At 43.7% G+C, this 18765-nt stretch overlaps 1 protein-coding gene across 3 annotated transcripts in view; it reads right to left on the minus strand.

Moving 5' to 3' along the window:
* Positions 1-14273: 14273 nt before the first annotated feature.
* The window catches only part of eprs1 (glutamyl-prolyl-tRNA synthetase 1), a 72315-nt gene continuing 67823 nt past the window's right edge, over positions 14274-18765 (minus strand). For all 3 annotated transcript variants that reach the window (XM_078557093.1, XM_078557094.1, XM_078557092.1), the window contains 5 exons: positions 18561-18734; positions 17602-17762; positions 15672-15750; positions 15163-15227; positions 14274-14636 (listed from right to left, as the gene is read on the minus strand). In XM_078557093.1, the coding sequence (XP_078413219.1) occupies positions 14486-14636; positions 15163-15227; positions 15672-15750; positions 17602-17762; positions 18561-18734 (630 nt within the window). In that variant the 3' untranslated portion in view covers positions 14274-14485. The remainder of the gene's footprint in view (positions 14637-15162; positions 15228-15671; positions 15751-17601; positions 17763-18560; positions 18735-18765) is intronic.

The raw sequence follows: 18765 nt of genomic DNA on the forward strand, positions 1-18765 counted from the left end.
TTGGATCTTTTGCATCCACCCCAGCAGGCAGATTGGACCTTAGTTTAACATCTCAGGTAAAAAAAACACATTTCTGACAGTGCAGTGTCCCCTCAGTACTGCATTGGAGTGTCAGCCTTGAGTTTATGCTTAAGAGCAGGAGTGGGACTTAAACCCAGAACCTTGTAATGTTGGCTACCAACTGGGCCACAGCTGACAGAAGTAACAGCAATATTGATAACAGAATGGATTTTCCCAAAATGGGGCACCAGTCCTGCACAATGTCAAGAGCTCATCAGCTGAGGCAGGGCAAGATCACAGGGGGAGATGTGATTGTTATCGAAACTTACAGGCATTCAGCTCAACACAGGAAACAGCAAAGCTCAGGGCAGCCATAGTAGTACATTGAACCATAAAGGAGCTGCTGTATGGAATCTCTGCCACAATAAAGCATTGGATGAGCATCTCTGCTTCAAAGACAGGAAACTCAAGGGGGCCGGAGACCAATATTCTGTGGAGGCTCCAAAGGGAAATGGGTACCATCTACTCAGGTCAGCTGCTCCACTGAGGAAGTAGGCAGGGGTGAGGGATCTTAGCAACTAGAAGGACACGGGCAGCAAGGGAAGGAGCAGCAGGAGCTGGAACAGCATCACACTCTGTAGCCACCTGCACCTGAACAGCACAGGAGGAGCTGACTGCTGGCAAGAAGTTCAGAAGAGGTGCTAGCCCATTCACAGGCTCAGCTTCATGGACCTCTGACAGCAGCAGTGTCTCTGAAGACTGTCTCTCACAGCAGTGTTCCCAGACCTATGTGGTCTTTGGAGGAGGGCCTCAGGTCATTAGGAGCCGGAGGCTACCCATTGCCCGTAACAGTGAAAGTCTCAGCGGCCACTGAGGTTTCTTTTGCATCAGAATCCTTCCGGGGGCAGCTGCTGACATTTGCAGATCTCACAATCTGTCACCATGACAACATCACACAGGTAATGGATGCCTTGTACGTGAGGGGCATCAGACCACATGAGGTTTAAAACAGATGCTGCCAGTAAGGCCCAGAGGGCTGTCAACTCAACCTCCATGGCAGGATTCCCTCAGCTGCAGGGCATAATAGACTGTACCCAGATGCCATTAAGGCACTCAGAGCAGCCAGTTGTATATGTAAATAGGAAACAATTCCACTCCTTCAACGTGCAGCTAGTATACAATCAGCACAAAAGGATCCTGTAAGTCTGTACTCTGTTTCCAGAAGCTGCCATGGCTTTTTCATACTGAACAGTCTCAGGTACTCAAATACTCATGCCACCAGAAAGCCTCCTTGGATGGCTTCTGCGTGACAAAGGGGTATTTGCTGAAGACATGGCTGATGACGCCAGTGTGGAACCCCATCACAAAGACACGAGAGACACAACTACTGCCATCCGACAACCCGGGTGACCATTTACAGGCCACTTCTGATGTCTGTGCCAGCCTGGAGGCACCTACGAATGCGGCCCTTCAAGGTTCTCGCAATTTGTGGTGGTGTGCTGCGCTCTGCACAACTTGGTACAGCAGAGAGAAGTCATACTGGCACAAGAGGAATCTCATGAGTGCAACGCATCCTCAGAGGAAGAGAAAGAGGCGGAAACAGATCATCCCCTGCTAAGAATGGCCTTGCACAGGAAGTGCTGATGGCTGCACCCAATGATATGAATGCCAGGGAAGCTCGTGACTCCCTCATCCTAGGCAAGATTCACCTGACAGTTTCCCTGTCGTCACTGTGCTCTTGGCACCTGAGTCCATGCGAACACCATTGTGGTTGCTGCCTTGCATCCTCAACCATTCATGTTTACACCATCTCTTTGCTTCACACCCATTTCACCCTCAGCGACAGCCTGGCCTGCTGCCACCTTGCCAATCTCCATGACCACCTCCTCCATCGGCATCATGATTACTAAATTGACACACTTCTACTGTGACTATTTCCTGGCACTATCCGCTCTCTTTTCCTGCACTGGAAAAAAGAGAAGTAACAGGCAACATTTAACACCGTTCACTGCATCATTGGGAAGGCTGGTGCTGCCCTTAGTCGTGCTTGCCACAGCTCCCTGTGTGCATGAATGCTCCTGCTGGGCCAGTGTGAGACTTTCTTTTGTGTTAATGCAGAGTGGTCCTTCCTGTCTCACTGTGCTGGGGACTTATACTCAGCTGAGGAGTTTATGGCTGCCACATGATACTTGCAGGGCACCCACCCTGCCACCTCATGGGGACATTGAAGCACTTCCTGCATTGTATCCATGTCCTGCAGCTGTTCTGCTACCTCCAGCCAGGCTGCCTTCTCGTCTTCTCTGAAAAGAGCACCTGCCTCCTTCCCTCACAACCTGCAGCAGCATCTCCAGTGAGGTCTCGCTAAACCTGGGTGCTGCTCTTCCATGTGTGCCTTCCATGGTTTTCCAATGTGCCTTCAGCAACCTCCTTCTCCTTCTTTCTCAGAATGCAGCCACTGCCCAGGTTGTCTATTTCTCTTTAAATGTAGAATGTTTCATTGCACTGCAGATCCGGCTCCTGACCATCATCCCTAATTGGATGACGGCTCCACAGTCCAGCTGTTAATTGGCTGCCTGTTGTAATATCATGTCAGATGTCCAGCCAACCACACGTTTATGGTTCGTGACTGGAAATGACCCCAATGCTGGCTTCCCAATGCACACGGCAAGATTCAGCCCAATGTTTCAGGTTGATGACTTTTCCTCAGAACTGGGAGCAGTTCAGTAAAAATGATTAAACAGAGTTTAAACACACTTTGTAGAATGTATTCTTACATGTTTCTAGGTGAAATTACAACACTGAAGGTGATTAACGCATATCTCAGCTCATCCACAGAATCAAAGAATTGTTACAGTGCTGAAAGAAGCCATTTGGTCCATCATGTCTGCACCGACCTCTCTGACTAGAAGTCCATGTACACCACATCAATAGCATTACCCTCATCAACCCTCTCAGTTACTTCTTAAAAAGACTTCAGCAAGTTAAACACGACTTTCCCTTAAGAAATCCATACTGGCTTTCCTTAACTGACCCTCATATGTCCACATGACTATTAATTTTGTCCCGAATGATTGTTCCTAGAAACTTCCTCATCACCGAAGTTAAACCGACTGGCCTGTAGTTGCTGGGCTTATCCTTACACTCTTTTTTGAACAAGGGTGTAACATTTGCAATTCTCAAATCCTCTGACCCCACCCTTAGTCAAAGGAAGACTGGAATATCCATAGAGATCTCTAGACAGAACTAACTACATGAGAAAATCTTCCAGGACTTATTTCCGTCCAGAGGACTTTAGGAAGAAAATGTCAAGCATCATGGCCAAAGATGCAATGATAGGGATACTGTAATGCATGCTAATAATCAGAAGCTCACACATCCAGTAGGTCAGGGGTTCTCAATCTTTTTGCTTGGGGTCCTCCTGCCAGGTTGTAAACATTCCACAAAACCCCTGTGACAAGTATTTTTTTTTTCCAACATCCACAGTATTTTTCTCTCTTATAATTAATTACCTGCTTGTATTTGGGATAAAAAGCACAATAATATCTTCCTCTTCTCCTAAAGAAAGGATATACATGGGAACTTTACAGATGGAAATCACAAAAGCTACATCCATGTCGGATCTAGAGATGGGGAATGGCAAATAAGAGAAGTAAAAGGGGAACATTTAGGCAATAGTGACCATAATACAACAGACTTTAAGATGATGATGGAGAAGGACATAAGTATGATGCAAACCTGGCTACACTGGAGAAAAGCTTATTTTGAATGGCTGAGGATAGAACTTGGAAACAAACAGGTAATTATAATGGCAACTAACAATGGGAAACATTTAAAAGTGTTCAGGAAAAATGTATTCCTCTAAAAGGAAAGAACAAACTAAACAATAGTGGGACTCTATGGATGAATAGGACATAAGGAAACAACTGAAGGCTAGATAAGAGGCATACATTAACTATATAGACAATAGAGGAGTGTGTGATAAGAGAAAAGATTAGGAGAAAAGTCAATAAAACAGGAAGACAAAGAGGAACTATGAAATTAAATTATGAAGAAACATAAAATAGTAAAATATTTTACAGGCACATCAATAACTGCATTTACCACTATGCATACGTGGCCAGACTGAGATGATGGTGCCTGAAAGAAGTCAAAACAATCAGGTTGTTACCATTGAGGTATAAGATTGTTATGTTTTGGGACCGTATTTAAAGGGAGTCAAATGATCTGTTTTGAAGTCTGCTTGACAGCCTGGGTGGTATGATCGTTAGAGATGAAAGGAAGGCTCAAAATGTTTTACTGGAAAGAAGATGCTTGGAGACAATGGCAGCAATCTCTGTGTTAACAGTGGAGACTGAGTGTCTCCAAAGTCCCAGAGAAGTGTTGAGAATGTTGGGTTGTAACGTTGAGCTTTACACTGTCCATTTAGTTCCAAGATGAGAGTTGGGGTCTCAAGGATAAATAATTAGCATTTCTACCTAGTTACAAGGCACGGGAAGGATCTGGAGGAAGCCATTGTAAAGAATAGATTACAGGTTTTCCTAAAATATCACAGTGTTTTAAGTCTGCCTGAATCCGGGACAGAGGGAGTAGCTAGAAACCAAAAAGTTTCTATGGTTCACTGCAGGAATGCAGGCGGAAGCTCATGGCCAAATTGAAAAGATCAAATTCATGGGGAGTTACAAGGCTGGAAGAGTCCCCCATCTTGGGCTAGAGATAGAGTCTCCAGGAAAAGAAAACCTCAGTGTGAAAGACAGTTCTAAGATTGCAAGTTACCAGGCTGAGAAAAGAACAGGAATCTACTCTTGGGTGCCAAGAATCACTGAGTTGATTCTGAGCAAGTTGAATATCTGCATGAAGGTAAAGTATACCTGTGAAGTGTGTTTTATCAGTTGGGCTAGGAATAAGGAGGGGGGCATTCCATTCTGTGGTTTAAAGTATGAAAATAAAGTATGTAAAGTATAACATGTTTACTTAATAACATTTTTTTAGTCATTTGTTACCGCAAATGGCTTAAAACACAAAATCTTAATATATCGTTCTTTCAGCTATTAACTGGAAGTTCAAATTTATTTTTTAAATTATTGGTCTATATAGGGATCATAAGATGAACAGTTCGATTTTACCAACGGCAACATCGGAAACAAAGAACAAATCACTGCTTGGGTGGTGAAACTGCAGTGTACAGATATTTGGTTAGTATTGACAGCCCCCCACCCAACCACCCACCCATGGTGGCCATTGGGACTCTGGTTGGTAACCCTGCTCTCGGTCTCACATCCATGTGAATAGCCTTGGCCACATATTGGTAACTGTGACAAAGTTCCAGTATCCTGACTGATTTACAGATCAATTAACTTGTTCTACTTCTATACTCATCTAGCATACTAATTTGAAATTGGATTAGCAAAAACAGGTTCCATTTTTATGAAAAACCTATTTATTTTGTCACAGTTAATACTGGAATATGGGGTACCTTCTTATTTTGAGCACTGAGCACTCTCAAGTTGGGTATACCATTGGTTAAATTCATAATAAAGATCTTTCTATTGCAACATTGTCCAGTATATTAGTCAGATGTTAGATGTGACTAATCAGAAATCCAGATGGGCCATTGCATTCTGGATTAGTAGCTAGAATTGAGTCATAGACACCATCATTGGGCATGCAATATCAATACAGGTACTCGATGTTTCCATGTGTACTTTAACCTTTTTATATATTTGTTTACTTTTTGTCTTGCCATTTTGCACAGTGCATGAGGGACTTGATTGTTTTGTGTATTTTACTTCTTTAACATGGCCAATAAAACCAAAGTGATGTGTAACATGGGCGAAAACACTAGATTTCAGCACAAATGGAAACACCAGCAACATTGTACGTAGACAGGTGCAGAGATCGTGGTCAGCTTGACCAACTGTAATAACTGCTCCAGACCAACGGAACAAAGCCACCCCAACAAATAACGAACTGCGCCAACAGGACATGTCATGGCAAAAAAATAAGCAAAATGTAACCGTGTTCTGGATGGAGAGCGGATTGGGTGATGGGGGGCTGGTGTGGCATGACATGTCCTGTTGTGCAAGTCAACATTCTCAGAAATCTCTGATGAAGTCGAAGTACCACTCGCAACTGCTGAACAAAGACATAGGAGAGAATTTTCCCCATGTCGGGCGGGCCAAGCGGGAGCGGGCGTGGACCCGATTGCCGCCCATGATCGGGTCCGCGCCACCATTTTACACAGGCAGGCCAATTAAGGTCCGCCCAGTGTAATGTGCACTCCCGAGGATAGCAGGGGTGGGCGGGTGGTGGCAGGAGTGGGCAGGAGGTGGTGGGAGCGCACTGACTGCCGGGTCCAATGGCGACCCGGCAGCCTGTTTAAATGAAGCGCTGGCAGCCTTTGCAAGGTTGCTCACAATGGCAGGTAGAAGGGCTCACCAGAAGGCTTCTGGTGAGCAGGCCAGAGCGTAGGGCAACAGGGCAGTGTGCCCCTCGTTTTTCAGATGAGTGCCTAACTGCCCTCCTGGAGGTGGGAGGTCCTGCTTCCGAGGGACGGGAGGCGGAGGCCACCCCCACCTGACCAAACATGCCTGGGAGGAGGTGTCCGAGAGTGAGAGCTCCCATGATGTGGCGCGACACGTGGGCCCAGTGCCGCAAAAGATTCAACAACCTCCTGCGCTCGGGAAGGGTGAGTACCATGTTGGCAGAGGTCTCTTAATGCAGCCGTCAGCCTTCCCCCCACCCCCAACAACAGTGCAGTTACAGCACTGAATCCTTCAGAGCATGTTTCCCTCGCTGGGTGGGCCAGCAGATATTGCCCATGCCCAGTTCACCCTAAGAGGGTATTGCTGAGATGGGTTCTGCACTCGCAACATGTGACACTGACACCCAGAGTACAGATTCGGGGGCAAACTCAAGGATCTGCACCTAGGCAGAGTGCTGGAACTGCGAAACATGTCAAAGGCAGGGTGCTGACATGCTGGGAGGGGAGCTTCCAGGTGGCGGGCACCAATGCATCTGCTGCCCTTGGCGTTCCACATGCTTTTGCCTCCTTGCTTTGCAAGGTTAGACCGTGTGCTGCCAAATGTGACGAAGGCAGCATGTGGGCAAGGCGGGGTGTTTAGCCCTGGCTTCTTGGTCTGAGTGTGCAGCAGCTGCGGGGTTATGAAGCATTGGAGCCCTGCAATGTCCCACTCTGGCTGGGTTGGCAGGGATGCGATGGGAATCCAGGTACAGGGTGGACTAATCAATGCTCTTCTCTCCTTTTCAGAAGACTGCACACAATTCCGCCGAGCAGATGTGGACTGGCAGAGGCCAGGCCCATTTGGCCATCGTGACTCCATTCAAACAGGAGGCCATGGATCTGGAGAGGCGCCATGCACCCAGGTCAGCCGGTGGCGGTGAGGCTGGGGTGCCACAGGGAGGTATGTTTGCTGAGCACTGAGGTCACCATGTGTGTCCCAGCTACCATGGCACTGTTGAATGTTCAGTGATTGAAATTTGTAACATGGGTTGACCATTGATTATGGAAGGATTATGGAGCGCATAATGATCCGGGGACAGGCATGCACTTTGACATTGTCTCCACTTTAACCATTCAAATGTTCTTTCAGCATTACCAGAGCAGGGCCGGGAGGAGGAGGCAGAAGGGTCACCTCTCACACCTGAGGGGCCTGAACATTTCGACTCACCAACATCAGACCATCTCTGCCAGGCAGGCACCAGCGCAGATACTAGCACCTCGGTGGGAATTTGATCATAGGCTAGTGTCCCGGGGCACAGCGGTGAGGGCACCTCACACTCGCTTGAGGTGCGGGCCGAGACAGAGTGCCCATGGCACCGGCAGTCGGAGGACTGCTGGGGACCAGGCACATGCTCAGTCAGTGGCTGATGATGTGCCTCTGACGTCGTCCATGAGGCAGCAAACGCTGGAAGTGCATCAGGGTATGCGGGAGGATCTGGCGGAGATACATGAGGCAATGCGTGGCATGGTGCCTATGCTGGAGGAGTCCACGCGGAGCATCACCGATGCAATGAGCCCCATGGCCGAGCGCCATGCTTCCTCCATGGAGAGTGGAGAGGCTCTTCCAGGAGACCAATTAGGGCCCTCCTAGGGTTGCACTCGGACCTGCTAGCCCTCACAGTGGCATTGACCTCAGCTGGTCAGTGGCCATGTGGGAGCTGGTTTGGGCACCAAGCATCCCAGCTTGGTGACCATCCACCTACGATGAGCAGGGAGGTCCAAAGCGACCTCGCATCGGCGCAGCAGCTGCCTGCCGTCTCTGCGGGCTCCTCTCAGGGCGCTCCAGATGAGGGCGGCAGCTCCTCCACCCCTCTCCCAGTGACCATGGGATCTGATGAGCCTGCGGCGACTAGGGAGATGCCAGCTGTGGAGTTGGCCACTCCCAGGTGGGGCCATCAAAGGCTCCACGGGTCAGAGGATGGCCGCCAAGGTCATCAAGGCCAACAGGACAGCACAGTGAGCAGGCTGTCTCAGATGCCAGTGCCAGCGAGGGGGGAAGCACCTAGACGTAGCACCCGTAAGCATAAATTTAAAGCACCTTAAGCACACCATGGGTTTCTCACTGGTGCTTTTATGTTGCCCCATATTAGTTCATTACTACTTGGTATGATGTGGAACACCTTTTTTTTGTTTCTGACCTTCATTTTGTAAAATCATTAAATTTTGATATGTAAGCATGGCTCAGGGTGATTCCTTACTTCTGCAGGTGGATGGGAACCCATGATGTTATGAGTGAGTTGCTTGACATTGAGCTTTATTGACAAGGCCCTTAGTTAATGTTCCTACCCAGGCAGATTTTGCACTCAGGTATCGCGTATGGACCCTGCAGCCCTAGCATGTGTTGAATGTGTCCATCTGTGGTGGGCTAGCTGAAGGTTCTTTGGATTAAAGCCTCCCAGGTGTCCCTGCCTCCCTGGAGTATGCTTGGGTCTGCGTCTAACCCATGTTCCCCTGTGCATGCTCATCCTCGGACTTACTGCTGGGCCCATCGTGTGCAGCCAGAGCAACTGCGTCTACATCATTTTCGTCCACTGCGTCCCCCCTTTCCAGCGCCAGATTGTGGAGAGTGCAGCATGCAACCATACTCAGCGATACACAATCTGGGGGTATTGGAGTGCACCCCCTGAACGGTCCAGGCATCGGAAGCACATATTTAGAAGACTGATTGTTCTCTCTACCACAGCCCTTGTGGAGGTGTGGCTCCTATTGTGCCACTGCTCAGCCTCTGTTCTTGGATGATGGAGAGGCGTCACGAGCCACCTTCTGAGGTGTTATCCTTTGTCACCCAGCAGCCATCCGTCTAGCCAGGCTGGAACACTGAAGAGCCTCGGCACCTGGGAGCGTCTGAGCATGTAAGCATCGTGGGAGCTACCTGGGTACCTTGCACAGACTTACAGAATCTGCACCTTGTGATCACACACTATCTGCATGTTTAAGGAGTGGAATCGCTTCCTGTTGACAAAAGGCACCGGGCTCACCCACTGGCGCCTTGATGGCCACATGTGCGCAGTCTATTGTACCCTGAACACAAGGGAGGTCAGCAATCACCGCAAAGCTTCTGTCAGGCTCGCTCTGTCTGGCTGGCCTCGTCCCAGCGGTAGTGGATGAAAGTCAATGCAGACCTGAACAGAGCGTCTGTCACCTGCTTGATAGAAGTGTGGACAGCTGATTGGGAAACTCCGCACAGATCACCTGCTGACCCCTGGAAAGAGCCGGAGGCATAGCAGTTGAGGGCACCCCTGACCTCCAGCCCCACTGGCATGGGGTGCCCACCCACACAGTTGGCAGATCTCAGGGCCTATCGTCTGACAGATGGAGGTGACCATCTCCCTTGAGCACTGCACCTCAGACATGTTGAGGTAACTGCTTCGCCACCTGTATACCCTGGCAGCAAGATAGTGGCGTCTTCTGCAGCCCCTTCCACCTTGGACTTCCTGTTGGCCCTGCTCCCCTTGTGCCTGCGCCTCTCCTCCCAAAGGTGCTCCCCTGGAACATGAACTCCTGGCCTTCTCCATTTTCTGGCCCTCCCTTTCTCAGAGGTGGTGCCTCCAGTGGATATAGCACAACTCCCATTCCAAGGCTAAGGGAAGGCTTCCTGAAACCTGCAGGCCCCAAAAATGATCTTTAATGTAGAGTCCTGACCTGAAGGCTGTTACTCTTGTCCAAGCAGCTGTGAAGAGTTTTGAAGTGTTCCTGCTCACACAGGCAAGTGTCAGTAACTTTCACAATATCTAACAGATACCATTCACGACCCCACTCACCCCTCTTATCCCGCCCATGGATGAGGTTTATTCAAATGCCTCCTACCCACTTGCCCATTGTGCCTGTGCGACATCCTGAAGATCGCACGGGCCCGAAAAATTGCAGACAATTGCTGCCTCAAGGGCCTTAACTACATGATTAATTAATGGCAGGCGCGCATCCGAGAACATCACGTGTCCGCCCACCTAAATATCGTGATGGCGCACGGTGACATCGGGATGCTCGCCTGACGTCACCGCGCGTCATTTTACGCGTTGGTGTGCAGGGCCCACCCCTATACGCCAACGAGAAAATTCTGGCCACAGAATCTGCACAAAGATGTGGCATGTCTGATAAATTCATTCTGGAATTCTAAACTTTGATGAAACAGAAAGCCTCTGTTTTGTACTGAATGGTGATAGATGCTTAAGAAAATTGTCACGAAACTAACATTTTTTCATTATATTATTGTGGTTTATTGTAAAGTAGGTTTATGGGTGCGAGTGTAGATGGTTCTGTCTGTGTGATTTAATTGATTTAGAGTTAAATAGACTGCAGGCTTGAAATCATAAGTAGTTAGGGGTAAAAGGCATTTGAAATGCTAATGAGTAACCATGGATGAGGGCTAAGCATGTCGGATGTGAAGGAAATTTGCATTTTTTAGATAAGTGAAGGGGTTGTTTGGGTTTCAAAAGGATGACAGGATGTTCACAACAAACAAGATAAGCAAGGCCAAGCAGTATGTTTATTTTTCCCTAAAGGTACTGACCATATAGGCAACATGAAATATTTTTATATTATGGGAAAAGTAAATTTCCAAAGACATACAGAACACTGGAATTTACAGATTAGAGAGAGAGAAACGTATATAAAGGAGGAAAGAAGGTTATGTTGGGGGACCATGTAAAACAGCCTTGGGGAAGCCTCCAGCCACTTTTGCAGAAGTCTGTGTCCATAAATCAAAGATGGAGGAAAGCCTTTGGAATTCCACTTTTGAGGGGGCGCTGTGGTAGACTTGCTGGCTTGTCTATCTAAATTTAAAATAAATTTTGGACTGTTGCCTTAAAGGGGGGGTATAGTTGGGAGTCAGGTTAATTAGGGATTTTGGCATTTGTTGTAGTATTAAGTAACTGATCTTATGTATGTGCTTGAAATCTTTTATTTTGTCAATAGATGTTTTAATTTAGTTTTTAAAATCTCTAAAGGTGTTTGTGGACTCATTACTTATGAATTCAGTGCACAAATCTTCTCACAATACAAATTGCAAAACCGTTGTGATAACATGGCCAAGTTTCCTGCCTGGTGTACACCACCTGCCACATCATAAAATATACACATTAAGTACCTTTAGCTGTAATGTGTAGGTGTTTTTTACTAAAATTAGTGCATATTGCTAAAATAGTATCATACTAACTGTGCCTGTTGCTAGTCAGTGATTTTTATTGCCCAACGTCATCTATTACATCCCAATCAAATTGCACCCTAATGGCTTTTTCATTTCCCGAGTTAACTATTGTTTCAGCCTCTCTAAAGGAATGAAATCATTCTTAGAGCAGTGTTAAAGTTTTTGCTCATTTTATGCATTAACAAAAATGGCTAAATTTTACTCTGCTCACTTTCAGGAAGTTTACATTCCAATGCACAAAAAAATCCATAACCAAGTTGCTAACCAGAAAACACCTAGAAGAATGCTGCTTTGTGAGCTCTTAGCCAGTTGTTCTTTATAAAGTGTATAATTTCCCTGAGAAATTGAGGCAATAAATGGGAGCATAAAGCACAACTCACAGATCTGCAAGTCAGAGTAAATGGTGAGAGGATTAGGAAAAACTGCTCTTTATGGAACAGAAAGTCAAATTGTCATTGCCCAGAGGATGGAGGAGGAATGCAAAGTCATCACACAGGAGACAAATGCAAACCAGGGAGTTTGGAAGCAAACATGTTTGCTTAAATATATTAGTATACTTAATCTGATTTGGTCAACAAACCTGCTAAAAGTGGAACACAAAGTAATAAATACGTTTGCGAGCCAATACAGCAGTATCATGAAACAGGATGTTAGAATGGTGCAACTGAGAAAGATTATAAACTATTATTTACATAGTTCATAATCATTGTGCATTGTCAGCTTTCAGAAATTCTCTCAAACTTTCTGTAGGCAAGGTACTTTACATTCAAGTAAACTATACATAAGGCCATAAGTTTGTGCTGCTGCATCAATGCATTTTACCTTATGGGCCCTGACATATGTATGGAGAGAAGCAATAGACCAAACCTCACTATCTCTTCAAAGACGCCATCATAGAGGTCACTCTGCATAACCGAGTAAAATACAAGCTGGAGGAGCACAAGATGATCCTGGCTGTATAATGAGAATTGTATGCCTTCAGTGTATAAATATATTTTAGCAGCTATAAAACAATGATTGGCAAATGCACTGTAAAAATGTCATGTTCTGTCAGCAAGGGAACAGGAACATGCCTAACTATGTTTACTGAATTACAGAGGGAAACTTTGCAAAGCTATTCATCGTCAATAAAGTTTTTCACACAGCAGGCGCATATTGGGAAAAAAAGCACAGCATGCAACTCATATTTCTATGCCTTAATTTTCAATGGAAAATAATGGGCAGAGCAGTGATTTGATGATGTACTGGCTCGTGTTCGAGGCCTTAACAGCATGGGGCCTCACAAATTGACCCTATCATGTGCCTTTTTCTTTTGTTACATAGTGCAACCTCAGATGGCATGATCTTCAGTTAAACCAGATCAGTATCAATTTTCTTGCAGAGAGGGTAAATGGAGTATTGAGAAAGGATTTAAACTAGTACACAGGGAGAAGGGCAAATCTTAGAGTATACTGGTGCGAGGTTAACAATAAATGCATTGTTGAATAATATGAGAAAAAATATGAGATATGCAGTACTCCAGACATATGGCCATTACAATAAAAAATACTGTAGATGCAAACAAAGTACTGTAAGCACTCAACAGATCTGGGCAGCATCCGTAGAGACAGAAACAGCATTAACTTCTCAGGTTGATGAAAGGTCATCAAATTGAAATGTTAACCATTTCTCTTCCCACAGTTACTGCCAAACCTGTTTTGTGCTTCCAGCATGTTTTTTTTTTATTTGGAGTCTCACCATTGCTGTAGACAACTGAAGCATTTCAGTCCCCTTTAGATAAAGGCCAACATTTCATTCACCTTTTGATTGCTTTTTGTGCATACGTACATCAATACCTGTGCTCCTCCTTTCTAGCTTCTCACCACTTCAAAAATATTCCAGTTTGTTCCTTATGGATTCACAGTGGATGATTCAACACTTTCCCACATTGAACTCCATTGACCACAGATTTCCCCATCCATTTAACCCATTTCATTCCCTTTGCAACTTCTTGCTCCCACATGCACTACTTAGCCTCCCAGCTTACTATCACCTGCAAACTTGGATACACTCAGGGAGACAGTGGCATAGTGGTATTGTCACTGGACTGGTATTCCAGAGACCCAAGATAATGCTCTGGGGACCTACCCACCACGGCAGATGGTGAAATTTGAATTCAATAAAAAATGGAATTAAAAGTTGTTGTAAAAACCCAACTGGCCAGCAATGCCCATGTGAATATAAAAAAAATACAAATCCCTATTTCTTCATCTAAATCACTTATAATATAATGAGGCCATAGCATCTCTGCAGCATTAATCACATTCTTCCCATCAGAATGCCCACCCATTTATTTGTGTCTCTCCCAATTGATTTCCAGTCCATGTCTCCAAGTGCAAGAATTGAATTAGATGCTAAATGTTATTTTCAAATAGTGACACAAGTTGCAAGTACGCAATTGTGTAGACTCACTGCAATTGTTCAAAAAGGAACCAGATAACTTCCTGCAAATGTCAAACAAATCAATTTATAGAAAGTAGGGATAGGGATAATGATGGAAGTAGTCATGTATTGAATTTTGGTGTCAATCCAATACACTGCTTAAACTAAACAACACACAGAGAAAAATCTATTCATTAAAGGTTTATTACTATTAAGTAGGATATCTGGAACAGACATATTTTTGATAGCCATAGCCCTAGTTTTGTTTTTGTTATTGATACAGTTTATTTTTTTATAACTGGATAAAAATACACAAAAAGATGAACGTAACCTTCATTATGTGTCTTATAAAAACATGTATAGTCAAAGACATGATTTTCCCACACTTTGTATCTTCACTAGTAACTGCGGCCAAAAAGTACATAGTATTGGGCAGGCTCCTTGCCACTGATGCATACTGCTCCAGACTGCAACTCACGAAGAGGTTTGAAAGGGATACAAAGACTCTTGGCTCCCATGGATGGTGCACCAGGCTCAATATCCTGATCCCTGTAGCACAAAAGATATAAAAACAAATGAAATACTAAAATAAACCTCAAAAATTAAATGGTGGTGAGACAATGGACATTATAACCTTGAATGAATCCAACAAATTCCCCTTCTTTTATCCTTTTATTGGAGCAGCCAATTTGAACACAGCAATGTCTCACAAACAGCAATGAGATAATGTCCAGATGCTGGTTGAGAGAGAAATATTGATGAAGACATGGGAGAACTCACTTGCTCTTTTCAAACACTGCCATGTAATCTTTTACATTAACCAAACAGGGCAGACAGTGCAATCACATCCAAATATATTGAATATGGTTTGGAAAGTATTCTAGTAATATCACCTCATGTTTCAGCTAACATTCAAACTGAAGTTAAAATATAAACCCAGGCTTTAAAGGATATATTCAAAAGTTAATTCTAGGTCAGTTTTTTTTTCCTGACTCCTCGGGCAAGATTCAAATACTCCATCAGACAGCAGCAATGAATACAAAATTAAGAACACAACATTAACATTTGCTATTACCTTGTTGTCATTTTCTTGATCCAGTCTTCACATTCCATATTACCACAAAAAGGAATTTGCACAATCTGAAATGAGTAAGGCAACAATATAAAATTCCAATCCTAGAATCAGCAGTAATTAAGGTGGGAAATGCAGTGCTGGAAAACAAAATAATACTCCACTAGCCAAATGTAGCTCAAAGTTTCCAGTGAACAATATGCCCTTAATCACTATACATGAACTTTTCTCCCAATTTCCCATGCCAGCTACACATTTCCCTGATTAACAATTTAGTGTTAATTGGTAGGAGCTTTGTTCAATAGGTCTATGTCTCAGAGGATTGTATTGAAACTCCATAAATATTTCATAAGACCCTTATATCTGATGGGGGGATGGCGAGGGAAATTCGCGTGCCGTTAGTTTTACCTGGATTCAAATCTAAGTCTCATAGTTGCTACCCAGCTGTGCTAAGTACCCACATGAATGTCTTAAAGTTAGCAAAAGAAGAAGGGAATTAAGTGAGATCATACCTTTCCTGAATCTAACTCCTGTTGAAATTGTTCCATTGTGTCAGCCAAAACCATATGCTCCTTTAGATCCCGAGCAGCTCTTATTGTAAAAGAGGAAGAAAAATAACAAAATGGTCAGAAAGTATTATAATCTCTAATGCAGAACATAATAGCCAAATGGAAATTAATGACTTTCCTTATTGCACCTACTTTGCCACTGATAAGAAAGTCAGTTTGTGAGCCATAGTGCAATTCTGGTTTCCTTAAGGGAGGATACACTTGCATTAGAGGCAGTACAGCAAAGGTTCGCTGAATTAGTCCCTGGGATGAGGGAGTGTCCTATGATAAGAGATTGAATAAATTGGGCCCATATTCTCTGGAGTTTAGAAGAATGGGAGGTGATCTCATTGAAACATAAAAGATTCTGAACAAGTTTGATGGGATAGATACAGAGATAGATTCCCTGACCAGCAGAAACAAAAACACTGGCTCACAGTCTCTGGATAAGGGGCAGGTCATTTAGGACTGAGATGTGTAGAGATTACATCACTCAAAAGGCTGTGAACCTTTGGAATTCTCTACCCCAAAAGGCTGTCGATGCTCCATCATTGAATACATTTGAGGTTGAGATAGACAGATTTTTGGTCTCTCAGGGAATCAAAGGATATGTGGAACGGGTGGAAAAGTGGAGTTGAAGCCCAAGATCAGCCGTGGCTGTATTGAATGGAGGCCCATGATTGTATTGAATGGAGGACCAGGCTTGAAAGGTCATATGGTCGACTCCTGCTCCTATTTCTTGTTCGGTGTTAATAATGCAAAACAGTGAGCTAAACAGACAGTTCAACAAATGGCAAAATATCCTTTCCTTGGTAAGCAAAAAGCAGGAACCTTTACTGTACTAAAGTATTAAAAATATGCATTGTAAACTAAGGAAATTCAATAATGTTCAACTGTTTTGATATTAATTTTAAAACTTGAATTGCTAGTAAAAAATGATATTTATGGATAAAAATCAAACTTTTTACTACAGCAAATATCCCAGACTATTTTGATAAAAGGTTAAGCACTGAAGAATTGAGCTAACAATTATTCACACTGAACTGTGCCACTGAGCTATGAAGGCCTGTGATTTTGATAAAGTAGAAGTAATATTCAAAAGGAATAATGCAGGATGTAATATTCAAAAATTAGATTTCCAATATTAAAATGCTATATTACCTAACTGCTGCGAATTTCCTTATTATTTTATTGTACTACAACCGTTATACTTTCTATTATTCAAATAGAAGTCACAGAGTGTGGCATCTTAAAGTAAACGTGATAACATGTTATTGGAGATGTAGATGATTAAGAAGTGACCCGAGGTATTTAAAATGAAGAATGGTTAGCAGATAGGGAATGCCTCTCCCCTCTAGTAGGCCAATCCAAATGGTTGGGATACAACATTAAAAATCCAACTAAGGGACTTAAAAGCAGAATAAGAAACCTCTTTATACAAAGGACTGTAAACAAGTCATGATGTGCAAACAAATTAAGTGATTAAAAGGGAGATATTGGGGAAGCAAAGTTAATAACAGATATGAAGACAGAGAACTGGAATTAAAAAGATGAATGTCCAGATAAGTAAAGGCTCGATGCGCTGAATGGCCTACTCTTTTTCCTGAGGTGAACCCCTTGTGGGGTTTCAGAGCTTAGCTTGACTTTTTGATTTTGCCAAATCACCTCGCTTTACTCAGGAGAGATGTTGAATCGATTATGCAATGTGTTCTCGTGTCATACTTTCTTGCTCCCTTAGATGCTTCTCTCAAGATGGAGTCTGTGGATATCTCAGGAGGTGGAGGCTCCCAAAGAAAATGGCGCAAATGGGAAACATACATGCGTTTAAAATAGTTCAAATATGCATAAAAAAACTGTGAAACTTAAAAGATGATTTATATTTTCTGATATGTACCTATTATAAAGGTTGTTTTGGATTTCTTCCAATAAATTTTTCAGCTTTGTCTCAGCAGCAGCCTCAGGTATTATAAGTTTGTTGGCAGTGTCACGTCTGACAGCCACAAACTGATTATTCTTCATGTCCCGTGGTCCAACCTCCAGCCTGATGGGTACACCCTAAAATTGGAATAAATTAAAGAATTTTAGCTCCACTTGATTGAAATAAAAACTTAATGTTGGTTGTAGTATAATGTATTGAAGTTGGATGAGTTGCTGCAATAGTTGCTCACAAATCCTTAATAAACTTGAAGTTTCAGAGAGTGATAACTAAAGTAAAGGATACCCATAAAACTACATGTCAGAGTTGAATATGTTAGATGAACACCAGAAAGACCTTCAGTGTGTTTGGTGATAAAATTCTAACTCTGGCAGGTAGCATTTTATGATATTCTTATTTAAGGGCAATTAGGCCAGATGAGTTACTAGTCATACTAATACAGCAGATATTTTGTGGTCATTTAAACCTACACAAGACACATAATTTAAAACAATTCAGAGTGCACTTCAATCAAACCTGCTTTAAAGGTTCACACTCGGTATTAAGATGATGTGCAAGTAACTATACTACATAATTACAAGTAAAAACATGCTCAATAAATTACAGGTGGAGGACTCGAGATATTATAAGTTCAGTAAGAACTGGTGTAAAAATTTCCAAACTATGCTGCAGTATCCAACTAGCTCACATTGTGCAGAAAAGTGACAAGCCAAGAGCAAGATATAGAAATTAATTCTGGTCTTGGAAACTAAACACATGTCTATCTGTCCTTATAAGAAGCAAACATCTACTACTTACACAGTGTTCACAATCTGGATCTTTGTGGGCACTGTAATTTGCCTCAAGTAAAATCCTGCCAACAAAACTAACCAGAGAGAGTTCACACATTTCAATACAAGTACAAGCTATCCACTTACTTTCAACTCCCAGTGGTTGAACTTCCAGCCAGGCGAGTAGTTATCCCTCAAGTCAGCCCGAGCACGAATTCCAACATTAGTCAGCCGGCCAAGATATTGACTGCACTTCTTTAATAAAGAGTCCTTGTCCTCTTCTGAGAGAGTGTTTGTGATCCCACAAGGTATTATTATAACCTGTAAAGTGAGCAATTAATCATGAAACAAA

The sequence above is a fragment of the Cetorhinus maximus genome, chromosome 14, assembly GCF_964194155.1.
Source record: "Cetorhinus maximus chromosome 14, sCetMax3.hap1.1, whole genome shotgun sequence".
Taxonomy (NCBI): Eukaryota; Metazoa; Chordata; class Chondrichthyes; order Lamniformes; family Cetorhinidae; genus Cetorhinus; species Cetorhinus maximus.